Source organism: Phycodurus eques, chromosome 13 (assembly GCF_024500275.1).
Source record: "Phycodurus eques isolate BA_2022a chromosome 13, UOR_Pequ_1.1, whole genome shotgun sequence".
Taxonomy (NCBI): Eukaryota; Metazoa; Chordata; class Actinopteri; order Syngnathiformes; family Syngnathidae; genus Phycodurus; species Phycodurus eques.
This window is the reverse complement of record NC_084537.1, coordinates 14,231,532-14,257,763: the sequence shown is the minus strand read 5'-3', so window position 1 is coordinate 14,257,763 and position 26,232 is coordinate 14,231,532. Positions and strand designations below refer to the sequence as shown.

At 41.4% G+C, this 26,232-nt stretch overlaps 2 protein-coding genes across 4 annotated transcripts in view; both read right to left on the bottom strand.

The window, feature by feature from the left end:
• Positions 1-9,258, bottom strand: part of stk11 (serine/threonine kinase 11) — a 28,681-nt gene extending 19,423 nt beyond the window's left edge. Inside the window, exons 1-4 of one of the 3 annotated variants that reach the window (XM_061694564.1) lie at positions 9,089-9,258; positions 6,531-6,616; positions 5,767-6,093; positions 551-634 (exon numbers count right to left, since the gene is read on the bottom strand). In XM_061694564.1, coding sequence (XP_061550548.1) covers positions 551-634; positions 5,767-6,050 — 368 coding nt within the window. In that variant the 5' untranslated portion in view covers positions 6,051-6,093; positions 6,531-6,616; positions 9,089-9,258. Of the gene's footprint in view, positions 1-550; positions 635-5,766; positions 6,617-9,088 lie in introns of all 3 variants that reach the window. The other 2 variants (XM_061694563.1, XM_061694562.1) reach the window with 2 other exon arrangements.
• Positions 9,259-9,982: 724 nt separating this feature from the next.
• Positions 9,983-25,801, bottom strand: sugp1 (SURP and G patch domain containing 1). Its single transcript, XM_061693820.1, has 14 exons — positions 25,659-25,801; positions 24,945-25,107; positions 24,694-24,800; positions 22,903-23,136; positions 22,620-22,743; positions 22,436-22,536; positions 19,167-19,290; positions 18,762-19,084; positions 13,570-13,676; positions 13,229-13,406; positions 13,024-13,130; positions 11,093-11,238; positions 10,351-10,480; positions 9,983-10,245 (listed from the first exon to the last, which is right to left on the bottom strand). Exons 1-14 carry the CDS (start codon positions 25,675-25,677, stop codon positions 10,219-10,221), a joined length of 1,890 nt encoding a protein of 629 aa, XP_061549804.1. The 5' UTR covers positions 25,678-25,801; the 3' UTR covers positions 9,983-10,218.
• Positions 25,802-26,232: the final 431 nt, after the last annotated feature.

Here is a 26,232-nt window from a genome sequence, read left to right as displayed (position 1 = left end):
CTATAAGTGTGGACTGAATGTGTACCAACAGTGGGGAAATGAAATGGCAGTATTTTGAGGGTAACAGCCCGTCAGCAAAATATGGGCGGAACAAAAAAGAACTATGAACTAGTTCGTTTTTGGTAAATTTAGTTAAAAATGTTGAATATAAAACTGCACTCGTTCATTTTTGGAACGATGAACAGAACATTCCCAACACTGATCCTGTATCATTTCACATCACAATATATATCGCAGGGTTATAAAAATAAATAAATAAATGAATAAAAGTCATTTATTTCCCATATCGTGCAGCCCTAATTAAAAGTACATTTATAATTGTGGTTGTAATTTGCGGTGGTGTACAACTGCGCATTTGTTTGCACTATTCTGGTAACTTCTTTTATCTAAGAGGCGTTTTGTATCTATTTACACTAAACATACATGTGTACCTAACGAACAGCAATCTCTGTGCATCTTTTACCTAGCTTTTAATAATTGAAGTGAGACTCTTTACAAAAGAAAAACGCTACCAAACCCCTTAAAAAGTGATCAAGAGGATTAAGGATATATTTTCTCCTTCTCTTCATTGTATAGAACGTCCACCAACTGAATCACATTCTTGTGTTGGAGTCTTCTTAGCAGCTGAATCTCCCTGTAAATAAGTCAAAAACATGGAAATGATTAATCAAAGGATTTTAGATGAACATTTAGTTACTTACAATATTTTTACAAACACTCAAAACCATCATATCAAAACCCCAGGGAAGCTCAACATTCATCACTAAGCTGTGAGAGTTTATAATACAGTGAACCCCCACTATTCCTGGGGGATAGGGACTGAGACCTGCTGCAAATACTGTAGTGAAAATCTGCAAATAATTGACACCAGCCTGCCGAGAAGGGGTTTGTAATTGTGTATAGATGCCATAAGATGGCAGCAAAGCACTTAAAATAGAGAGGACCACAAAGCACCAACACCATGCATCTAAAAAGGTACACAATCATGAAGTTTAGTCACCTCTCATTCACATAGAGTATGTATACTATATGCATGGTATAAACAGAGTATGTCCCACAGTAGTTAGTAGAAATTGTGTGTCGCGATTGTGATAGAAGATGACGCAGTTCATGGAGTCAGTGGCGAAAGGCAGTGAGTCAGGGAAACAAACCTTTTTTTGTGGTGAAAGAAGAGAGTCTACTCTTAGTTTTGGTAGGTTTGGTGCTTACATAGTCACAGAGCAGACTATTCTGTGGGTCTTGAAAAATCAGTCACAATGATTTAAGATGACCGGCAATATGGGGACCTCTTAAAACATCTGGCAGTGAATTAGTTAAATTATGCAACACAAACAAATCACCTTCCCATGAAGCTCGTCAATAGTAATAGCTAGCATACTAGTACTACATACTAAATACCACGCTAGCACAAACTGACGTGGAATCTTACATTGGCAAACTATAATCACTAACACTTTACACAAATAGTATTATGTCATTACACTCAACTTATGGAATTCACACACAGGCACACACCAAAATAGTAAAAGTTAGGGAACACAGCCAAATTGTCACGTCAAACGTAAACTACACGGGTTACTACCAATAGTATTAGTAGCTGCATTGAGATAGATAGAGATAGAAAGCACTCTCATATATTTGAGTGTATGAGGTGCATTCAAGGACTGCCAACAAAACATCTCAAACACAGACTAAAAAGCATTATCAATTAATTTAACCTAACAACACCATCATTACAACAGATTGTGTCATAGTAATAAATTTATTGATTTGGCCTGAGCACAAAAAGTGAATAAACAAGATTTTCAGCAAATACCAGACAGCCCCCCCCCCCCCCCTCGTTTATTCACATGCATAATAAAACTACATTTATTTAAATTAAAATAAATTCAGAGCTGATTCTGAAGGCATCTCTTATAAAGAGCTGATTGACATATGTATATTCTGGTGTTTGGTACTGGTGTTTATCTAGTAGAAGGTGCGCAGATAATTTGTGCGGGGCTATCATTCCCAACAAAGGCGTGTCTAGCCTTGAATGTTGTCATGGAAATGACATTGCTTAGTCGACAGAACTGAGAGCAAAGGGAGACACGACGACATCCACATATACACAGGCCTCGACAGGCTCAAGTATCCTGCTTGAGACCTCCACCAAATAGAACAGATGCACTGTTTGCGCTCTTTATACATGCCATCTTGAAGACTCTCTTCCCTTCGTGAACTTGTGCGACTGCTCCCTAGTGCTTCCTCTATAATTAGTGCAGGCTGCAGTAATATTTAATGATGTGTGGTGTGATTAAATCCTCTGATATTCTGCAAGAAAATCGGAAATCCAGAAATGCTGAATCAGAGGGCAATAAGACAGATACAGCGGTTGAAATAAATAATTAACATGTCGCCATTTTTCTCACTAAATATACATCCAAAGGTGCTATTGACCTGAAAACTTCACCAGATGTTGGGAACAACCCAAGTAATCCATATATACAAAGAAAGTGGAACAAATAAACTCATAAATTAGGTTGTGTGTAAAAATGTGAACTGAAACAGGGAAACAGTATTGAACACATGAAGAAAGAGGTGCAAAAAGGCATGGAAAGCCAAGACAACACCTAAAATCTATCAATAATCAAACACCAATCCAACCCCTTGTCAGTGCAAATGAATATTAGCTGGTTCAGTCCTAATTGATGGCCTACATAAAAGTCTCATTGCCAAGGTGTGAGTCAAGACACATCTCATGATGGGTAAGAGCAGAGAGCTGTCTCAAGACCATAGCAAACTAATTGTTGCAAAACATAATGATGGCTTTGGTTACAGGCGTATATCTAAGCTTCTGAACATTTCAGTGACCACGGTTGGGGCCATAATACGTAAGTGGAAAGCCAATCATACTACCATAAATTTGCCTCGATCAGGTGCTCCTTGCAAGATTTCTGACAGAGGAGTGCAAAGAATATTCAGAAGAGTTGTCAAAGAGCCAATGACCTCCGGTGGAGAGCTTCAAAAAGACCTGGAATTAGTAGGTACTGTTGTCACAAGGAAAACAGTGAGTATTCGGAGGTGGGAACATGATGGTGTGGGGCTGCTTTTTAGAAAATGGTACTGGTAGATTTCACATTATTGAAGGAAGGATGAATGGGCAAATGTACAGAGACATTCTTGACAAAAATCTGCTGCAATCTATGAGGATGATGAAAATTAAACAAGGGTGGACATTTTATCAGGAATATGATCCAAAACTTAGTGTCAGGGAAACTTTCAATTTGTTTCAAAGAAAAAAATAAAAGCTGCTAGAATGGCCAAGCCTATCACCTGACTTGAATCCAATCGAAAATCTATGCAAAGAACCGAAACTCGGGGTCCATAAAAGAAGCCTACCGATCCTTCATGATTTGAAGACTGCTTGTGTGGAGGAATGGGCCAAAATCATACCAGAGCAATGCACGCGACTAGTTTCTCCATACAGGAGGCATCTTGAAGCTGTCATTGCAAACAAAGGCTTTTGTACAAAGTATTAAATAAATACCAGCTGGCGTGTTCAATACCTTTTCCCTGTGTCATTTCACATTATTACACACAACTTAATTTCTGATCTTATTTGTTCTATTTTCTTTGTATGTATGGATTACTTGGGTTGTTCCCAACGTCTGGTGAAATTTTCAGGTCAATAGCACATTTGGAAGTATATTTAGTGAGAAAAATGGTGACCTGTTAAATACTTATTTCAGCCACTGCAAGAGGGAGACGAGATGTGGGAAGACAAATTATTAATAATGCTTGTTTGTTTCACATTGCAGTTTTGTCAACCTATAACCTATGTCAGAAAGAAGAGAAAAATATCGCAAACTCACTAAAAAAATATTTGAATGCCTTAATGAGAGGCTATTCGTCAGAATCCGTAACACAAGTGGTACGACTTCAATCAGTGTATATTAAAAGCGCTGAGCACCACTCTGTCATGCCCTAAGATGCAGCTAAAGTCCTGGCTCAAAGGAAATTAGCAATAGGTGTCAAGGAAGTATGTTTAAGTGATACATCTCAACTATTCTACTACTAATGATACCACTAATACTACTACTTAAGACTACAATTATATTGTTACACTACTTAGAATACAATTATATTCTATGTCTTCTTGCACTATTTATCCATCCATCAATTTTTCGAGCCACTTCTCCTCACTAGGTTTGCGGGCGTGCTGGAGCCCATCCCAGCTATCATCGGGCAGGAGGCGGGGTACACCCTAAACTGGTTGCCAGCCAATCGCAGGGCACATACAAACAAACAACCATTTGCACGCACATTCACACCTATGGGCAATTTAGAGTTTTCAATTAACGTGCATGTTTTTGGGCTGTGGGAGGAAACCGGAATGCCTGGAGAAAACCCACGCAGGCACGGGGAGAACGTGCAAACCACACACAGGTGGGGCCAGGGGTTTGAACCCCGCTTCTCAGAACTGTGAGGCTGACGCTCTAACCAGTCGGCAACCGTGCCGCCGCACTATTTATCCTTTGTTTTAAATATTGTATTATTATTTTTTTTGTATCCATGTCCTTGCACTCACATTGCATGATGATCACTACACGTTAAAGCAAATGGACAAATTAGGCCATGATCTGTTAATATACAATAAAGTCACACAGTATTCCGCTCTAGAGACTGAACTAATGTACACAGTTTAAACTCATGGTGACAGATGCTCTGGCTGACTGTCACCATGGTTCAAGCTGTGGTAACAACCGTATCGTAATCACTGTTACCATCTCAGAATCACGACCACAGACCCAACCAGCCATAAAACAGCACAGAGTACTATTTAAGTCTCTGCTATATGACGTAACGTTAGCTGTAATAGCTGACACTTCTGAGTGAACTGGCCAGAGGCTAATATGCAGCAGCTCATGGGTCTGCTGCTGATAGACAACCATAAAAACAGAAACAACAGCCTCTGTTCAGACCAAAATAAGTTTTTAAAGGTATATCAAATAAAAAAAAATTTTAGAAATTGGTTTGGTAGTTTCTGTATACAGTGCTCCTCAGCGATATCACAGTTTATCATTTCCATCTCCTCTATATCACAGACTCTAAGCAAACGTTTAGTATTGAAGCAAGTCCGAATTTAGAGTTGTGCATCTTCCGAGTACCACCCCATTGTGCCGCAACATGCCGGGCTGCACTGAGGTCTACTGTAAGACATGCAGCGTAATTAAGGATAAGAAGGAGAGGCAGCGAAGGTACACAACTGAGGCAGGGAAAGTACCCAAATGAGCTCCAGTAGTAGTAGTAGTAGTCAATAGTCTTGGCTCCCATACAACCGAGACAATATACACTTGTGAGTACTTTTGTATGCTCTGCTTGTATGTGTTGCTGCTCCGTGCGTGTTAAAGTAGCAGTTGCTTGAATGTTTATAACTACCATTATATCGATGCTAATTTCCGTTAGCCCAACTATGGTGTATCGACTTTATTCTTTTGTAAGTTTGAAATGGTAACACACTTTAGACATTCTGTCTTTTATGGACTTTTTTTCCTCCTGGTTAGCCACCATCGTGCAAATTTATTTCCACATGGAGTGGTGCATGCATGTGCAGTAACATTACTATGCATGGAAAAATGATCCAAGTGAAGCTTTCCTGTTCCTTCTACTTTTTTTTTGTAATGGAGCTATTCAAGTTCTTCAATTGTTTCAGTCCTAGAAGTTATGATATTTATATACATTATTTGAGCATCATGTTAAACAAAAACAAGTCAGGACACTCACTTTTTCACATTGGCTTCTCCATTTGGAATCCTCCTCAGCTTCTTCTTTTTCAGTATCTTGACAGCTCTGCGGCAGAGGGTTTCTGAGTCCAGCATCTCTTTCACTTTGCCATACGATCCTTCCCCCAGCAGATCCCCCATCAAGTACTTTCCTATCAACTTTGCTCTCTTCCTGCGCGGCTGATAAATCACTTCAGTGGAGTCGATGCGGTGAATGAACGTGTCCATCTCCATCAGTTCATTTTCATTCAGGTAGTTCAGGTGATGTATCTCTCCGATACTCATGACTGATCCACCGATTGAGCCTCCTGTACAAAGTACAAATCTTCTTGGTGCCGGAGAGAAATCCAATGTTAACCTCTTGGCCCGAAAATGAGAGGTAATAATGATAAATACTGAACGTGGGCGAGGGAGAAATTAGGCTGGGATGGGGATCAGACCAGATTTGTAAACATTATTGTTCTATTAAATCAAAAGTTGCACATCAAGGTGAAAATGTATTGGGTCTACTGTCTTAGTGTTTCACGTGCCTTTTGTATGAGACAAATGCACTTCAACGAAAAAATATATTTTTTGTTTGTTTTCTACGCTCAGCTATGTATGGATTTAATACAATTCAGCCTTATGTAGGGGCAACAAGCCCTGGTTTAAGGCAATGTAGCACAACATTTCTGTCAAGGATCCATGCTGCCTTAGGACACAAGCCTGTACAGCTGGACTTCATCCAAACACACTTCCACTGCTAACTTCATGCAGCGGTGTCACCTGGGCTTCTGTAAGAAGACCAAGCCGTCCAAAAGTGTGCTCCTCTGAGCCTCAGGTGTCCTCCATGCCACCCTGGTTCCGGATGCCTGGAAACAAGGTTCATTTAAACCATTAATGAAAATACATGGTGCTGAGTTATTTAAATCATAACTAAAGCATACAAAGACAGCAGTCTTTGGGTTATTACATGTTATAAATGTGAAAAACAAAAACCCTCCATTTCTGCTGAACTCCAACAATTCTGCAAGGAAGAGTGGGCCAAAATATCTCCACAGAGATGTGAAAGACTCATTGCTTGATTTCAGTTGTTGCTGCTGAGGATGGCCCAACCAGTTATTAGGTTTAGGGGGCCATTATTTTTCACATTGGGCCAGGTAACTTTGAATAGTTTTTTTTTTTCTCCCTTAATAAATTAAATCACCTTTTAAATACAGCATTTTAAGTTCACTTGGGTTATATTTGTCTGATATTTACATTTGTTTGATTATCTTAAACATTAAAGTGGGGAAACAATATAAAAATATAATAATTTGAGAAGGGGACCAACACTTTTTCACGGCACTGTAGATTGGCTAAAAATGTGGAACCACCTGCTCTCGGAACGTGGAAGGAATTTGCCTGGAAGAATCTTGTGTGTTTGTTTTTTAATTACCCCAAAGTTGAAATTTAACCAAACATCTACAGACGCATCAAAGATGTTGGCGTGAAGGTGGTGAAGTTAATGTATTGTAGACCATTCACATATATTTTGGAAATGTGCAAATGTGGTTGGATTCTGGAAGACAATTGGTAATGTTATGTGTCAGGTATTGGGATAATTACATTGAATCCTTATATTATGTATGTATGCAACTTTTAGGACATTACTATTCTTAAAAGGGATAAATATTTGGCTAAAGTAATGTTAATAGTGGTGATGGGTGAGTAAGGATACCAGGTAATGGTATTGGGCTGATATGGCCTTAATTTAAGATATCAGGTACCTGTAAAGGTTGGCGATACCAGCCACCGATACTTAAGGCCAACTGATACTTAAGGTCCCCCCAAAATTTTACCGGGTAAATCCTCCTCGCCATTATTTGCCGCTACACTGCAGTGATTTGTCACATCATCAATTCAACGTGTGCTTTGTTTACAATCCGGTATATGCGCAACCTACTTCTGCATTTGGCAAAACGAGTCCAAGCACTTCCTCCCGATTCGTGTGAATGGCAAAGGCGGGCAGTGACAAAGCTACCGTAGGACTTTTAAACGTCTGTGTCATTAACACAATGTGTCAACACAGAGCGACTAAAGATGAAAATATTTTATGTTTAGGCTTTGTTCGTGTTTACATAATTATATAATATTTGTATAAATGAATGATATACATGAAGACACCAGCTATAAAGAATACAACATTTTAGCAAGGACTTCAAACAAGCATGTAATCAAACCGTAATAATGCTTGTTAGCGTAGCTTACACAGGTAGTCAGCTATCCAATTTTCTGAGTTTGGTCATGGGACGTTCAGCATAGTGGATTATCTGTAATTGTGTTCATTAAAAAATTATGTATCAAAAATATTAGTGGTAAGTGGTATTGGTGAGTACTTGTACAGTCTGAAAAAAGTGGTCTGGAACATTCCTTGTTGATAGCAGCACAAACTTTAATAACAAGGAACTGTGGGAAGGTATCTATTCCACCAAAGGACCAGTGGATAGCCACAATTGAATAAATCTTTCGGATGGGAAAAATTAACACTAATGCAAGGACCACAACTAAACAAAAAGTGAGAAAAGCAAATAGACAAAAGCAATATACTCTGCTGACACCCAGGATTTTTGTTGCCTTATGAACTCTTCTTCTGTTTGTTTTGTGTTGTATCTTTAGTACGTTGTAATGTTGTTCATAAAACTTAAAAACTCAAGTGACAAAAAAAAGTTATCCCCATTGGGAGCCAATCATAACATCGGACGCACCGTTATTTGGATTGCTGGTGAGAAAATTGGTTTCCGAAGAATAATAGTAATAATGATATACTATAGTTAGAGCATTGAAAGCAAAATTAATATGATGCCGCAGTGACAATATATGCTCAGGTACAACTATGAGCTAGGCAGAATGCTAACGTAGCACATCTGGTTGAATGAACTAGCTTGCCGTACTGTACTTTTAACAATGCTGCTCCTTTCACAGCACGCATTCGTGAAACATAGCCCGTCCACAAACTTTCCAAACAAATACATTCCTAAGAAGTGCAAAAAGCGAGCGTTATTTTGGGATGCGTGAAAACGTCGTCACACAAGTGAAGCTAGCGGTGACATGCAGCTCTAGCTAGCCATCACTGCCATTTACAAACGTCAAGCCGAGCGCTTTTTATTTACCGGTGATGTTGGGAAAAAGAGTTGTTGTGTCAAGCTTTATCCTAAACCAGAGCAGACCCACATCATGCCCTCACGAGAACAGCAGCAATTGGCACCGGGAAGCAAGCATCCAGATAAATCCAGCTAATGCAAGCTAACAGCTAGTTCATCGCCAACTCCTCCGGTGTGGGGGGGAAGAAAAAAAAAACTCACCTAAAACACGCGTGAATCTTTGCTCAGTTGCAGGCTTTTATTTGCTTCTCATATGTCCATTTTCGAAATAACAAAAGTGTGACTCAAACCAAGTTGCATATCAATTATTTTCTTTCCGGACTCTTCGTATTACTCTTGCCAGTCAGGTTGTCGCCATCTTGTTTACCTCCCCCCCACCCCCCAAAACTCAGGTCAACTCGCACTGTCAGTGAGCGCGTTACTGCGTCAAATCAAAGTTTGCCAAGTCAAGGAGCGACAAACAAATACATGGACAAAACAGTTTTCTACATAATCGCTGTGTCGGAAACATTCAGGACGCGCACATCTCCTCTCGGGTGGAAAGCATTCATTTGCAAAATACGCGCTGATTTCATTCATCACTTGAAAACAGATTCACTGTGTAGTGGGAACGCTTGTTTATTTTTTCCACAGCACTATGGGAAGCATTTGTTAGCGTTAGACAGTAAGGCTTAAGTGGCCTCTTATTGATGCCTTCGCCAATTCGAGAGTGACTTTTGCTTGGCTGGGGTTTCAAGAGTTATAATTATCCCGAGTAAGCCCCCTGGAGAATGGCATCGTGAAGGTCTGATTTCACTTATCTGTCACCTTGCTCACGACGAGGCTCCTCCAAACAGCAATCCCTCATGTTCAGAACCAGGGACATTAATATTGTTGATAATAGTTAACATACATGGGTAAATGCCTGAACATACTGAACATCTTAGTCCTTACTTAATAAAAGTAAAAACATATTATCAGGAATCTCAGACAACTCCAGATTGTAGTAATATGGTTTTATTGAAAAATGTAATTAAAGCTGCCAAGAATGAGGAAACAAAAGGAAGGCTTTGAAACTGGAGCGTCACTGAAGATGGAATAAATGTGGGAGACACATACATGTACTGTGGGTCTTTAATTATTTCTGGTGAAACAGTAATTTGATTGTGATACAGAAGTAGTTGGGATATTCAAACCTGAATGAAATCTAACATTTAGGGGGAATCACAGTTGTTATCCTACTCACACACACACTGTCAATATTTCAATTGTGCAATAAAATAAAATTATACAACTGAGCTGAGTGGCAGCTTCCCCCCCCTCCCCCCTTCTCCATAAACAGCTGTCTTCTGTCAGTAATATGGTCTCCGTGGATTATTCTGTGAAAACAAAAACATTTGATTACATTCAGTGATGAGTACCTACAGGTGTTGGTACACATTCATGGTGTTATAGTATAGAAAAATCAGAAGACATTAGGTTACCAGTGGATTAGGCCTAAAACGGTAGGCAAGCATCATCCTCTTTCTAAAAGCGTCATACTCATCATCGCTTTTTAACAGCTCAGCTGGACGGTCGACACCGAACCCTGCGCCATTCATGGCTGTAGTTCCCCTACAAAGGGTCACAAAGCCACTTTAAAGTCAGTTTCTCAGAGCCAAGAAAGTATTAGATAATGTAAAAAGTGTCTTTGTAAGCACCAGTAAAAGGGATTAAAAAATAAAAATAAAATTAAAGCTTCACAAAAGGCAGTGGCTTCTTCTTTGTTTACTGTAACACAAACATTAGTTCTTTATTGGGTTATTTTAAAATACCAAAAGAAATCAACTTTCCTGAAAAGAGCCACTGTATCTTAAGATGATGTTTGTCCTATTCTTTGACATAAAAAGCAAAGAGAGAGTTGAGGGAAAAATAGACACGCATAAACGATCACACTATCCAACCAAGTAGCTTACAATTTTTCCTTGTCGCGTAAAGGTTTTCCCACTACGCAACTGTTGTAAAACTCACCCCATCCACACACACACACACACACACACACACACACACACACACACACACACACACAATGAATTCATTGTAATCTACCCAGTAGGACATAATAAAATGGATTGTGACATAATCAATACTTGGGTTTCTGTACTGTGTGACACGGTCATGTAACTTGATACAACAAATCAAATGGTTGAGATAAAAGGATACACAATTCTAAAGAAGTATACGCACTTGTTGACAGGAGCCCTGATGCCCTGTCCCTCACTGCCGAGGCCTTCACCTTCCTTCCAGCCCATCTTCATCAGCATACGGAAACCGAGATTCTCCACCGTCAATTTAAACTCTTTGTATTCAGAGTAATCTGGGTCCCGCCCCTCCTGCAAGGGGGTAGAAGCTGTGCATTAATGCCATTGTTGCTCTTTTTATCTTCACGGGAAAGACAAAAAGGACAAATGAGAAGCATTGACAAAAGATAAGCAAATTTAACACTCTTGTTAGAAGGGTTTTAAGGGTCATTTGTTATATATATAAAAAAGTTAAATGTCCTTGATTTACACGAAAAATGTAGTTAACTTTCTCTAAAGGCACAAGAGGCGCAAAATAATAGCTGTCCATTTTCTATACCACACTCTAACATGCATATTTTTGAAATGGTGGAGGAAGTTAGAGTACCTGGAGAAAACCCACAAAAGCATGGGGATTACATCCAAACTCCACACTCGTGGTTCTCAACTACTGTCCCCCCTGGGACCTGCATTTTCCTGTTGTTGCAAAGTCACGACCCACTTTAATGTAGATGACATTTTAAAATGCCATTTCAAATGAGTTTGCTGTACCGCCAAGCACTAAAGGCATATTCCTTGCCATGACGTCTGCCAGCCAAAGGCTGAGCTGCACTGCATTTGTTCACAGAGAAAACTAGTGGCTAGAGAACTAAGAAGTAACATTTCTTGTCACTTGTCCACTGTGTTCCGTATGGGAACTTATTGAACCTCTGCATTGTACCGAAAAAATCTGAATAGGAATATGTCATTTTTTTAATAGTTGTCCGCGACTCATATTTGGATCCCGACCCACCAGTTGAAAATCACTGCTCTGCACAACTGTGAGGTGCAGGCACCGTGGTGCCTTGAGATATGGGTTTAATTTGTTCCGTGAGCATGTTCTTATCTCGAAACACTTGTATTTCAAAATACATTTCCCTATTAAAATGAAAATGTTCAAGTATCCCCCAAAACACAACAAAAATAAAGTTTTTAATAAAGAAAAGTAGCAGTATATTGTAAAATCTAGGCATAAAAAACAATAGAAGAGAACAAATATATTAACTGGTTTTATGACACGCGATCATACCAGAAATCCAGCCATCCATCCATTTTCAGAGCCGCTTATCCTCACAAGGGTCGCGGGAGTGCTGGAGCCTATCCCAGCTATCATCGGGCAGGAGGTGGGGTACACCCTGAACTGGTTGCCAGCCAATCGCAGGGCACATATAAACGAACAACCATTCGCACTCACATTAACACCTATGGGCAATTTAGAGTCTTCAATTAACCTACCACGCATGTTTTTGGGATGTGGGAGGAAACCGGACTGCCCGGAGAAAACCCACGCAGGCACGGGGAGAACATGCAAACTCCACACAGGCGGGGCCAGGGATTGAATCCCGGTCTTCAGAAATGTGAGGCAGACGCTCTAACCAGTCGCCCACCGTGCCGCCATGCCAAAAATCATACACACAAAAACAAACACACACACACACACAGTAGTACATTCGCACTGTCTTAGGAACACTTTCCTCCTGGATGGCTGCCATTGTGCCAACTTATCGCTGCATGGAGTGGTGGATGAGTCTGCAGTAACATTAGCAACTGTGGAAAAATGATCACTGCGAAGCTTTGAGGCAGAGATTTGGCTTCCACTTAATTTTTGCAAACAAATTATTTGAGTAATCGTTTCAGCCCTGCAAGTAACCACTATCCCACTGCTGCCAATATTAAATAATACCTCTTTAAAAATCTGATGCAGTGGAATACTATAGTATTGAAAACTAAAATGTTTTTTAGCTGGGGAAGCTGTGCCTAATTACTGTAAGTAACACAAAGATAAAAACTGCAACATTCTTCCTTGTTTATCCAAAGACAATTCCAACAAGAGTTGACCTTGAGTGCTTTAAAAGTCTCCATAAACTTCTCTAGCTCCTCAGGAGGGAGGAAGTCTCCAATGAAGTGTTTCCCTTTGCCCATGTCTGTCAGAGATTCTGCCCACTCTGAAGAAATCGGAACAACAAAGGAACGACATTATTCATAATGTAATATAAATTAAATGCCGGTTTTCAAAATGCCTCCTAATTATTGTCAACTTGACCTCGTGTCTTCTCCATTTCCATTTTTCGGAGACGATGCTCCCAGGTGCCAGCCGCCTGGTCCACCTCTTCATCACTGTCATACTCGTGCTGATGGTCTTTTATGGCCTTTTCCCACATCATCTGCATCTCGGCCATTGCACGCTTGTGCTTCATGATGATGTCAAACATCTCTTGCATCTACAACGTGTGGAGAAAAAACATCCAATTAACAGTATGTAAATGCACTACAAGGTAGAATAACACTGTCAAGGACATAACAGGAGTGATGTTTCTTTTTCTTTGCGGAGTTGGAGTTAGTGCTTTCCCCCCCCTCAGCTAGTATGTATGAAAAACTAAGTACCTCTTGTTGCTCTTTTAGCTGTCTCTTCTGGTCTTCAGACAGTTCAGTGACACCAACAAGACCCGCAGGCTTCCCCTTCTTATAACCAAGACCTTGAAGATCTTGAGCTGAAAGAGACGAGACATAACCAAAATATTGAATACAAGGAACCCACCTTTATCGCAGGGAATACACTTCAGACCCACCCACAATAGGCGAAAACACACGCTATCAAGACTTAAAAAAAAAAAAAAAGTCAGACCTCTCCCACGTGTGTTAAACACTGTTAAAGTTCTTAAAACACTTTTTTTAAATGTATTTGAACACATACATTTAAAGTGTCTGTAAAAATCTATAAAAAAACCCGATCACTTAAAAAGGTGATATAGTGGTAACTGGGAGCATTATCTCAGAAAAATGGAAATGGAGAAGACACAAGACTGTTTTCCTCCTGTGGTCTGTACAGCTTTGCAGAATTAGTTCGCAGTATCACATGGCTTGCCCTGACTGGCATCAGTGTTAAACGTGAAAAGTTTCCACATCTCACTCCGTGCTTCTTTTTCTTTAACGAGCTGTATGTAGACAGATGTGCAAGACAGTTTGATTCCATTACTTTCCCTCTCCGAACACAAGCTTTGAGGACAAAGACGCCGCCCACGACAGAGCATTATGGCAACAAAGCAGAAGCACAGACTTCTGTATGAAGCCAGGTCTGTTATAAAAAAATACAATTAAAATAAAATCCATCCATCCATCCATTTTCTACCGCTTATCCGGGTCAGGTCGCGGTGGCAGTAGCTTTAGCAAGGACGCCCAGACTTCCCTCTCCCCAGCCACTTCATCCAGCTCTTCCGGGGGGATCCCGAGGCGTTCCCAGGCCAGCCGAAGGACGTAGTCTCTCCAGCGTGTCCACGGTCGTCCCTGGGGTCTTCTCCCGGTGGGACGTGCCCGGAACACCTCACCAGGGAGGCGTCCGGGAGGCATCCGAATCAGATGCCCCAGCCACCTCATCTGGCTCCTCTCGATGTTGAGGAGCAGCGACTCTACTCTGAGATCCTCCCGGATGACCGAGCTTCTCACCTTATCTCTAAGGGAGAGCCCGGACACCCTGCGGAGGAAACTCATTTCGGCCGCTTGTATCCGGGATCTTGTTCTTTCGGTCACGACCCACAGCTCGTGACCATAGGTGAGGGTAGGAACGTAGATCGACCGGTAAATTGAGAGCCTCGCCTTTCGGCTTAGCTCCTTCTTTACCACAACGGATCGATATAAAGTCTGCATCACTGCAGACGCTGCACCGATCCGCCTGTCGATCTCCCGTTCCATTCTTCCCTCACTTGTGAACATGACCCCAACCTACTTGAACTCCTCCACTTGGGGCAGGATCTCATCCCCGACCTGGAGAGGGCACGCCACCCTTTTCCGACTGAGGACCATGGTCTCAGATTTGGAGGTGCTGATTCTCATCCCAGCCGCTTCACACTCGGCTGCGAACTGCTCCAGTGAGAGTTGGAGGTCACGGCTTGATGAAGCCAACAGAACCACATCATCTGCAAAAAACAGAGATGCAATACTGAGGCCACCAAACCGGACCCCCTCTACGCCTCGGCTGCGCCTAAAACTTCTGTCCATAAAAGTTATGAACAGAATCGGTGACAAAGGGAGCTGGTCCACTGTTCCACGCCCAGGACGAAAACCACACTGCTCCTCCTGAATCTGAGATTCGACTTCCCGACGGACCCTCCTCTCCAGCACCCCTGAATAGACCTTACCAGGGAGGCTGAGGAGTGTGATCTCCCTGTAGTTGGAACACACCCTCCAGTCCCCCTTCTTAAAAAGGGGGACCACCACCCCAGTCTGCCAATCCAGAGGCACTGTTCCCGATGTCCACGCGATGTTGCAGAGGCATGTCAATCAGGACAGCCCCACAACATCCAGTGCCTTTAGGAACTCCAGGCGAATCTCATCCACCCCCGGGGCCCTGGCCTCAAACCCAGAGATAGGTGTCCACCAACGGGTTCGGGGATTGCCGCCACGACAGACACCGACCACCTTACGGCCACAGCTCCAGTCGGCCGCCTCAGCAATGGAGGCGCGGAACATGGTCCACTCGGACTCGATGTCCCCCGCCTCTCCCGGAAGATGAGCAAAGTTCTGTCGGTGGTGGGAGTTGAAACTCCTTCTGACAGGGGATTCTGCCAGACGTTCCCAGCAGACCCTCACAATACGTTTGGGTCTGCCACGTCGGACCGGCATCTTCCCCCACCATCGGAGCCAACTCACCACCAGGTGGTGATCAGTTGACAGCTCCGCCCCTCTCTTCACCCGAGTGTCCAAGACATGCGGCCGCAAGTCCGATGACACGACCACAAAGTCGATCATCGAACTGTGACCTAGGGTGTCCTGGTGCCAAGTGCACGTGTGGACACCCTTATGCTTGAACATGGTGTTCGTTATGGACAATCCGTGATGAGCACAGAAGTCCTCCCAATCACGCCCTTCCAGGTGTTACTGTCAATGCCCACGTGAACATTGAAGTCCCCCAGCAGGATGAGAGAGTCCCCAGCGGGAGCGCTCTCCAGCACCCCCTCCAAGGACTCCAAAAAGGGTGGGTACTCTGAACTGGTGTTTGGTGCATAGGCACAAACAACAGTCAGGACCCGTCCCCCCACCCGAAGGCGGAGGGAGGCTACCCTCTCGTCCACCGGGGTGAACCCCTACGTACAGGCGCCAAGCCGGGGGGCAAGAAGTATACCCACACCTGCTCTGCGCCTCTCACCGTGGGCAACTCCAGAGTGGAAGAGAGTCCAACCCCTCTTGAGAGTACTGGTACCAGAGCCCAAGCTGTGTGTGGAGGCGAGTCCGACTATAGCTAGTCGGAACTTCTCGACCACACCAGCTCGGGCTCCTTCCCTGCCAGAGAGGTGACATTCCATATCCCGAGAGCCAGCTTCTGTAACCGGGGATCGGATCGCCAAGGTCCCCGCCTTCGGCCACCGCCCAGCTCACACTGCACCCGACCCCTATGGCCCCTCCCACAGGTGGTGAGCCCATGGGAAGGGGGACCCAGGTTACCCTTTCGGGCTGTGCCCGGCTGGGCCCCGTGGGTGCAGGCCCGGCCACCAGGCGGCTCGCCTTCGAGCCCCACCACCAGGCCTGGCTCCAGTGGGGGATCCCGGTGACCCGCGTCCGGGCAAGGGAAAACGAAGTCCATTGTTTGTCGTCATCATTAGAGGTCTTTGAGCCGTGCTTTGTCGGGTCCCTCACCTAGGACCTGTTTGTCATGGGCGACCCTGCCAGGGGCATAATGCCCCAGACAACTTACCTCCTAGGATCACTGGGACACACAAACCCCTCCACCACTACAAGGTGACGGCCCAAGGAGGGGTTAAAATAAAAAAATAAACATTATATTTTTAATATAAATAAAATAAAATATATATTTTTAAAAAAGCTCATCTTTGTCAGCCGAAACCGATCATCTGAAAATTACGTGATTGGATCGGGACATCTCTGAAGACAGAATTCAATAAAGAACTCACCGCAAGAACAAAAATAAAATGTGTGGCCGATCTCGCCAGGTTGTACAGCAAGTTTATCTCTTTCATGAGTCATTTATATTTATTTAACATTATTTTCTGTATAACTATAGTTATTCTCTCTTATTGTTTATTCTTTGTTTTTGTTAATATTTTAGGGAGTGTGGAACAAATTAATACAACCCCAATTCCAATGAAGTTGGAACATTGCGTTAAACAAATAAAAACAGAATACAATGATTTGCAAATCATGTTCAACCGATATTTAATTGAATACATTGCAAAGACAAGATATTTAATGTTCAAACTGATACATTTTATTGTTTTTAGCAAATAATCATTATCTTTGAATTTTATGGCTGCAACACATTCCAAAAAGGTGGGACAGGGTCATGTTTACCACTGTGTTACATCACCTTTTCTTTTAACAACATTCAATAAACATTTGGGAACTGAGGACACAAATTTTTGAAGCTTTGTACGTGGAATTCTTTCCGATTCTTGCTTGATGTACAGCTTCAGCTGTTCAACAGTCCAGGGTCTCCGTTGTCGTATTTTACGCTTCATAATGTGCCACACATTTTCAATGGGAGACAGGTCTGGACTGCAGGCAGGCCAGTCAAGTACCCGCACTCTTTTACTACGAAGCCACGCTGTTGTAACACGTGCAGAATGTGGTTTGGCATTGTCTTGCTGAAATAAGCAGGGGCGTCCATGAAAAAGACATTGCTTGGAGGGCAGCATGTTTCTCCAAAACCTGTATGTACCTTTCAGCATTAATGGTGCCTTCACAGATGTGTAAGTTACCCATGCCATTGGCACTAACACAGCCCCATACCATCACAGATGCTGGCTTTTGAACTTTGCGTCCATAACAGTCCGGATGGTTCTTTTCCTCTTTTGCCCGGAGGACACGACGTCCATAATTTCCAAAAACAATTTGAAATGTGGACTCGTCGGATCACGGAACACTTTTTCACTTTGCATCAGTCCATCTAGATGAGCTCGGGCCCAGAGAAGCCGGCGGCGTTTCCGGGTGTTGTTGATAAATGGCTTTTGCTTTTTTTTTTTTTTTACGTTGAGGAACATTGTCCTTAATCTGTTCGACTATTTTCTCATGCACTTGCTCACAAAGAGCTGAACTTCACCCCATCTTTGGTTGTGAATGACTGAGCAATTCAGGGAAGCTACTTTTATACCCAATCATGGCACCCACCTGTTCCCAATTAGCCAGCTCACCTGTGGGATGTTCAAAACAGGTGTTTGATGAGCATTCCTCTTTTCTTTTTTGCCACCTGTCCCAGCTTTTTTAGAACGCGTTGCAGCCATAAAATTCTAAGTTAATGATTATTTGCTAAAAACAATAATGTTTATCAGTTTGAAAATTAAATATCTTGTCTTTGTAGTGTATTCAATTAAATATAGGTTGAACATTATTTGCAAATCATTGTATTCTGTTTTTATTTATGTTTAACACAACGTCCCAACTTCATTGGAATTGGGGTTGTAGGATTTGCATTATTTCTTACGGGAGATATTGCCAGTTTTTTTTACGATTCAGTTTTTAATTTTTTGGGAACGGATAAATCACAAAAACCTAAGATCCACCATATTTAGGAAAAACTTGGATATAAGAAGAGTTTGTGCTACATACTGTACATGCATGGCAAGTACCAGAGAGTGATGGCAAGTTTGGGTCTGTTACGTTAATTTCTTCAGGGATGACAATAGAAGGAATGGGAAGCTCCACTTTGTCATTTGCAGACCCCCATCTACTCTTCTTCTTGCGTTTGACAGGCGGTGTATCTTCCACCTGACTGGGTGACTGAAATGCCGGGGAGAACGAAATCTGCGGTTGTGGTAGAACAGCTTGTCTCTGCAGCTCTGCCCTGGACTCTGCTGCTGGAGGTGAGGAAGTCTGTGAAGTGGCAGCACGATACTCTTGTAGCTTGTCTTTGTAGTAACGGTTGGCTGGGTGTTGGTGATCAAATAAAAAACTGGCGGGATTAAAAAGGCATGCTGGGTTAAAGACAAATAAACAAATGAGTCCAAGTAAACGGTGATTTTAAAGAAACTGACCTGAAGGTAGGGTTGTGGCGGTTACGCTCGATAGCGATGCTTTCCACCTCTGGGCCACCCTCAGCCACAAACTTGGCCAGCTGCTCGGCCACTTCCTGGGTTTCCGCATCCACTGAGGGGGAGACTTTAAGAAGTCTATCAGTACTGGGGCTCAAATGACACTCAACTACTGTACCATACTCAAATGGCATCATACATCACACCAGTCTAGAGCTAATGGGGGATAAAAAAAGAGGAAGGAGGAGCAACGAGGACAGCACTGGTGAATGGGTAATTGAGTTGTTGAAACACTTATTGTTACAATGACAATAAATACCTTATATTGACCCACAATTTGTGAGATTTATACATGTACATGCTTATCATGTCTAAAATTACTAGTTTACAATGGTGTTTAGAAAATTACATTATAATTGAATGAAAAAATAATGACAAATATGCTTCATTAAACAAAATGAAGGAGGGTGGGGGCTGGGAAATGTTTGGTTTGTCTGTCCATAGGCTATTTCTTATTCATGGAGGATGATGTAAAATGGTAAATATTGAGTTTTGATTCTGGGGAGGTAGGTACCATGGACACTACTAAGATAAAAAACAGAATCAAAACAATGTTTTTAATGAAAATTTATTAATGTGTAATTTTTCACGTAATCTAGTAATGAAAAAGGTTTACAAATACCTGCAATGTACAAGTACAGCACTAGATATGAGTCTAATTTGTTCCATGACTGTGCTTAACTAACGCAAAACACTCACATCTCAAATCACATTTCTGCGTTGAAATGAAAGGAAATGCTATTAATCTGTGTCAGTACCTCCTAAAAACACCCCAATTTTTTTTTTTTAATGGAATTTTTATTAAATAGAATGTAACAAATTAAAGACTTTATGCATCCTGATAATTTCATGGGTATTGTGCTGCTCTTTCTGCTGTGTGCGGGGGCAGTATAATACAGTACAATACTGCAGTAATATTTGTCACTTTTAATAGAGGACAAATAGTATACACACACACACACACACACAAAGTATCAGACCCACGTAAAATGTTTCACTCTTTGTTATATTGCAGATCATTGAAGTTCAATTTTTCCTCATTAATGTACACACAGCACCCAATATTGACAGAAAAAAATTTGAATTGTTGAAATTTTTGCAGCTATATTAAAAAAGAAAAACTGAAATATCACACAGCCATAAGTATTCAGACCCTTTGCTGTGACACTCATATATTTAACTCGGGTGCTGTCCATTTCTTCTGATCATCCTTAAAATGGTTATACACCTTCATTGGAGTCCAGCTGTGTTTGATTATACTGATTGGAATTGATGAGGAAAGCCACACCCCTGTCTATATAAGACCTTACAGCTCACAGTGCATGTCAGAGCAAATGAAAATCATGAGGTCAAAGGAACTGGCTGAAGAGCTCAGAGAGAGAATTGTGGCAAGGCACAGATCTAGCCAAGGTTACAAAAGAAATTCTACTGGACAGTAAGAGCACAGTGGCCTCCATAATCCTGAAATGGAAGACGTTTGGGACGAACAGAACCCTTCCTAGAGCTGGCCGTCCGGCCAAACTGAGCAATCGGGGGAGAAGAGCCTTGGTGAGAGCGGTCAAGAAGAACCCAAAGATCACTGTGGCAGAGCTCCAGAGATGCAGTCGGGAGATGGGTGAAAGCTCTAGGAAGTCAACCATCACTGCAGCCAGTCTGGGCTTTATGGCAGAGTGACCTGACGGAAGCCTCTACTCAGTGCAAGACACATGAAAGCCGGCATGGAGTTTGCAAAAAAACACCTGAAGGACTCCAAGATGGTGTGAAATAAGATTCTCTCGTCTGATGAGACAAAGATAGAACTTTTTGGCCTTAATTCTACGCGGTATGTGTGGAGAAAACCAGGCACTGCTAATCACCTTTCCAATACAGTCCCAAAGGTGAAGCATGGTGGTGGCAGCATCATGCTGTGGGGGTGTTTTTCAGTTGCAGGGACCAGACGACCAGTTGCAATCGAAGTAAAGATGAATGTGGCCAAGTACAGGGATATCCTGGATGAAAACCTTCTCCAAAGTGCTCAAGACCTCAGACTGGGCCGAAGGTTCACCTTCCAACAAGACAATGAGCCTAAGCACACAGCTAAAATAACGTAGGAGTGGCTTCAGAACAACTCTGTGACTGTTCTTGAATGGCCCTGAGTTAAACCAGATTGAGTATCTCTGGAGAGACCTGAAAATGGCTGTCCACCAGCGTTCACCAGCCAACCTGACAGAACAGGCGGAGGAATGGCAGATTATCCCCAAATCCAGGTGTGAAAAACTTGTTGCATCATTCCCAAAAAGACTCATGGCTGTATTAGCTCAAAAGGGTGCTTCTACTACATACTGAGCAAAGTGTCTGAATACTTATGGCTGTGTGATATTTCATTTTTTTTTTTTTTAATAAATCTGCAAAAATTTCAACAATTATGTTTCGTTTTTCTGTCAGTATGGGGTGCTGTGTGTACATTAATGAAGAAAAAATGAATTTAAATGATTTTAGCAAATGGCTGCAATATAAAAAAAGAGTGAACAATTTAAGAGGGTCTGAATACTTTCCGTACCCACTGTGTGTGTATGTATGTATGTGCATATATATATATATATATATATATATATATATATATATATATATACATACACACACATACATACATATATATATATATATATATATATATATACATACATACATACATACATATGTATGTGTGTGGATCTGTGAGTATTGTTATATTGTCTCTCTACATGTGTTATTGCACTTTTTATGTTCAAATATCTGTTGTTTATCGGGTTATAACTACCGCAACATAGATGGTAGTTTTGTTAGCCTGTCTACGGCGTTTTGCATTGTGTGTTGGAATTAAGCTAGAAGACTTCAGTCAGTCATGTGGTTACGTTAATTGTTAATTAACTCAAAATTTTGCTTGTAACTCAAAACAACACACACACACACAAACCTACTGGGCAACAGCTGGTAACTAAAAAAACCTATAAGTCAGGTAGGTTGTAAGTCGAGGCACCCCTGAAGTGTAAAAAAAAAACCTGGTGTAATGAAGAGCATTGTGTATGATAGTAATGATAATTTATCAGTTCAAGACCAAACTTGTTGTTAAGCTTAAATATGATAACATCAATGTTATGGCAAATGACAATGCAATATGATGTACCCCTTCCAAGAGTATATGTCTGTTTCTAATATGAAGAAATCAGGGCTGACAGAAGATATCACCTTACCATTAATGGACGTGTTTTCAGGCGTTGGAGCATTCTTTCTCAATTGCGCAACCTTCTTTTTGTAGTAGAGATACTCCATACTGTTTCTATTATACAAAAATCTAAAAAGGTTGAAAACACAGGGGATTAAAATATTTTATGAGTTCAATAAACCTAGAGGAGCAAAGTTGTCCTTCGGACTTACGAGAAAACAGGATCGTCCTTGTAGTCATCCTTGGCCCTCCTCTCCAGGTCGGGTCCCCCCTCCGCCACAAAAGAGGCCATCTTGTTGATAATGAGTCTGGTGTCTGGGTCCTCTGGGGGAGAAACTTTAAGCAGGCTATCAGTACATTTACTCTTAGGTCACCTGTGACAAAATGTCAGTCGTAAGCCAAGTGTGCACTCGGACCAGGCGGTGGATGAACCGAAATGTCCAAGCCATTTTGTTGTCCAGGGCTACACTGAAAAACACAGAGGCCTTCATTTACCTTTCATATTTAAGAGTTCTGTGAAATCAATCTCTTCCTCCTCATCCTCGTCATCTGGGGAACAAAACACACTTGGCCTCTGGCTGAGGACTGGACTCTTCTTCGACTGTGAATAGCTCTTGAACTGGCTAAGCATACTGCTGACGCCAGGCCGCTTGCCGACGAAAATTGTTTTTTTTTGCAATGCGTTTCCTCCTGACGATAACGATGGACTTTTGGTGTCACTGGGGGAACCTAGAGAAAACATGAATTCAAAAATGTAAATTAATAAAACAAAAAAAGTAAAGCAGGGTGTTAGTGTGTGACGTGGCTTAAATTCTACATCTACGCGGTTTGTCGATTGAATGCAAAAGACAATTAACAGCATAAGGCTTGCAAAACGACTGGATCAGATTTCCGTGCGTTTGCGACGCAGCAAATTACTAATTATTCAGGTGTCTGCCCATTTCGTGGTTGCTACACACCCACTCATCTCAGGAAAACATGTGCAAAGCTTTGCATCACCTGCCAAATCCCACATGGGATTTCTTGGTATAGTTTTCTCTTACTGCAGCTTTTTGCCATTGTGTCATTAGCTTCTCTTCCTGCTCATTTTCATCATGGCTTCACCACTCTTCTTTTATGACGGAGAAGATATTGCGGTGCAGTAAGTGATGTCTGCTATCTAGTGGTGAATGATATTATTGCAACTTAAAACTGCTCTGTTACGGGAGAGTAAACTTAACTTTTTATGAATTCATCTAGAGGCAACTCTGAGTGTGGGCGCTGGCCACATTCTTCCTCTACCACGTTTGAAAATATAAAACCAAATGTATTTTTTTTATTATTTTGTTTTCCCCCCTAAAATTAATCTAGGCGCCACTCTGAATGTGGGCGCTGGCCACTTTCCTCTACCATGTTTAAAATAAAAAAATAATGTTTTTTTTCCTCCTAAAATTAATTGAGTGGCCACTCCAAGTGTGCTCGAGCTGCCAGTTGCAATGTATTTGTATCAGTTGCCCCTTATCTGTGGCTTTGATTGTGTTTGTCTTTAAAAGCCAGGGCCTGTCCTGGTGAGTGACGTGGGCATCAGCAAATGAAAGAGTCGGCTTTTGTGAGCTCAGGTTAGTGGCTGGCTGTTAACTGGCTAATTTTCAGCTAGGCTGGGCATCAGTTGGGCCATTGCGTATGAATGTTTATCGTGTGTTTATTTTGATAGAATTTGTTCAAAAGTGACTGAAAAGTGCCTCGGCAGTTGTGTCCATCCTCCATGACTTGAGGGTGCATTACAATACCTTGTAACTATCGGTGGTAAACAGTATTAAATTAACTAAAGACGTTACGTTTATGTTACATTGTGTTGGCGATCGTAGATGTGCTGTTGTGGTATGTTAAGTTACTGTAATTCCGCTTTGCAGTAGACACAATGCACTCAGTCCTCTTTTTTAAGTGTGAAATGATCCCAAACTTTGAACATTCTCTGTCTTCTACGGACTCTTTCCTCCTGGGTTACCGCCATCATACTAACTTATTTCTACACAGGGTGGTGTGTACATCTGCAGTAACATTAGTCCACGTGGAAAAATTTTCAAATTATCCAATTAATCGTTGCAGCCCTTACAGTGAACACAATGAAACAGTTCACTGGAGAATAAGGCTGACATTTTCTATAACCTTATGGAAAGAATAAATATCTAAACTGAGCAGCAATACCATGCAGGATCATAAAGAAATTATTCTCAATTATACGAATAACAAAAACCAACCCACCCAAAATCGTCAACTTAAAACATTTATAATATAGGTACTAACCAGAAACACTGTTAGGTTTCTGCTTCTGCATCATCATGAACTGCTGTAAGAAGCTGCCATCGTTTAAAAACTTGTTGGAGGAGGAGGTTCCTTGCATAGGGGGAGAACTAGAGGGATCACAGGATGTGAAATTAATCATTTACAAACAGTACAACGGAACAGATATGCAACACTTGGCGTTGATATAACTGAAAATCATAATAGTTGCAGTTTGTTAAAGGTGAATATTTACATGATAATTTTATTATTACCTTGAAGGCAGACATTTGTTTGGGGTTTGTGCATTAATCTTGGCTTGCTCTGCCAATTTGGCCTCAATTTCCTTCTTTTTCTCAGCTATCAGTTGCTCTTGGCGGATAATATTCATGTTCATCTTCTGTTTCTGTAGATCCTTGATTTTCCATCCTCCTCTCCCTAAAGGAACATCAGAGGAGAGACAAGCAGGATTGTGAATCTTTTACAGACTTTCCAACATACTTTTTTCGTAAGGTTGCATTTCTCCAGTTGAATATCACAACAAACTAGCCAGTCCATCATCAAAAGTAGGCATTCATTACTCCCTAGTGGTTGTTTATGTTTTTATTCGTATGCTGGTATTTATGGGTAATCATACATTTTAGATTCACACTGTTAAATTAGTTAGTAAATGTATAAGTACACATCAGACAAATTGTGCTATGTTATTATAATCGTAATCTTTCGATTTCATCGCGGATTCGTAAGCAACGACGTCCCCCGTTTTGGTTGCTGAATCTCGAGGCTCGACTTAAAATTCCTAAATTACGAACGATAACGGGGCTAATTATTACGCCATCTCGGTACTGCTGGTCGCATGCGAGTTACATTGGCAAATAATGTAGTTGCTTTCGGCTACATTATGTTAGCTGACGCCGAAGGCTAACATGAACTATTCATTGGAACTACAGTAAAACATGGGATATTTCACCAGAACAGAATGAATGTACCTGCATCACGGGACTCCATTGTCGTAGCAGGAAAACAATTTAATTTCGCAAACGACGTTAACAGACAATAGGCCAATGTTGTGCCAATGCTATTGAAATTACTTTGCTTGCGAATTTTGGAGCTGGGAGAAGTTCCCAAGGGTAAACAATAGAACTACTTCCGGTATGTGTTTTCTTTTTCGGAATAAAAGTGTAAACCGTACCATATCGTTTACATTTGCCATGGACGCGTTTTAAAGTTTAAGAATAAACACAATAACCGAATTATTATTAGAATTAATAAATTATGTCCCATGATGATTGACAATGGAAAATTATTTAAGAAATTATGCTATTCTTGATGTTTATTTGAATTTCCGTTTTGGTTCCCAAGCGTAAACAAGAGCACTACTTACGTTATATTTTTTCGGAATATTAGCTTCAATACAGTCGTATACCAAATAGATTTACAATTGACTTAGATGCTTTTTAAAAGTATACAAATAACTACTATTGAGATACAAGATATCTCAGTTTTGGAAAATAGAAAATTGTTTTGGAAATGATTTATGCATTCCTGATGAGTGGACGAGTT

Bases quoted from the DNA above. Each gene is read 5' to 3' on its own strand.
- sugp1 (XM_061693820.1), bottom strand. The intron at 23,137-24,693 runs GTTAGTACCTAT...TGTTTTCTCTAG, and splicing joins GAAACCTAACAGTGTTTCTG to GTTCCCCCAGTGACACCAAA. The intron at 22,537-22,619 runs GTAAGTCCGAAG...CAACCTTTTTAG, and splicing joins AAGGACGATCCTGTTTTCTC to ATTTTTGTATAATAGAAACA.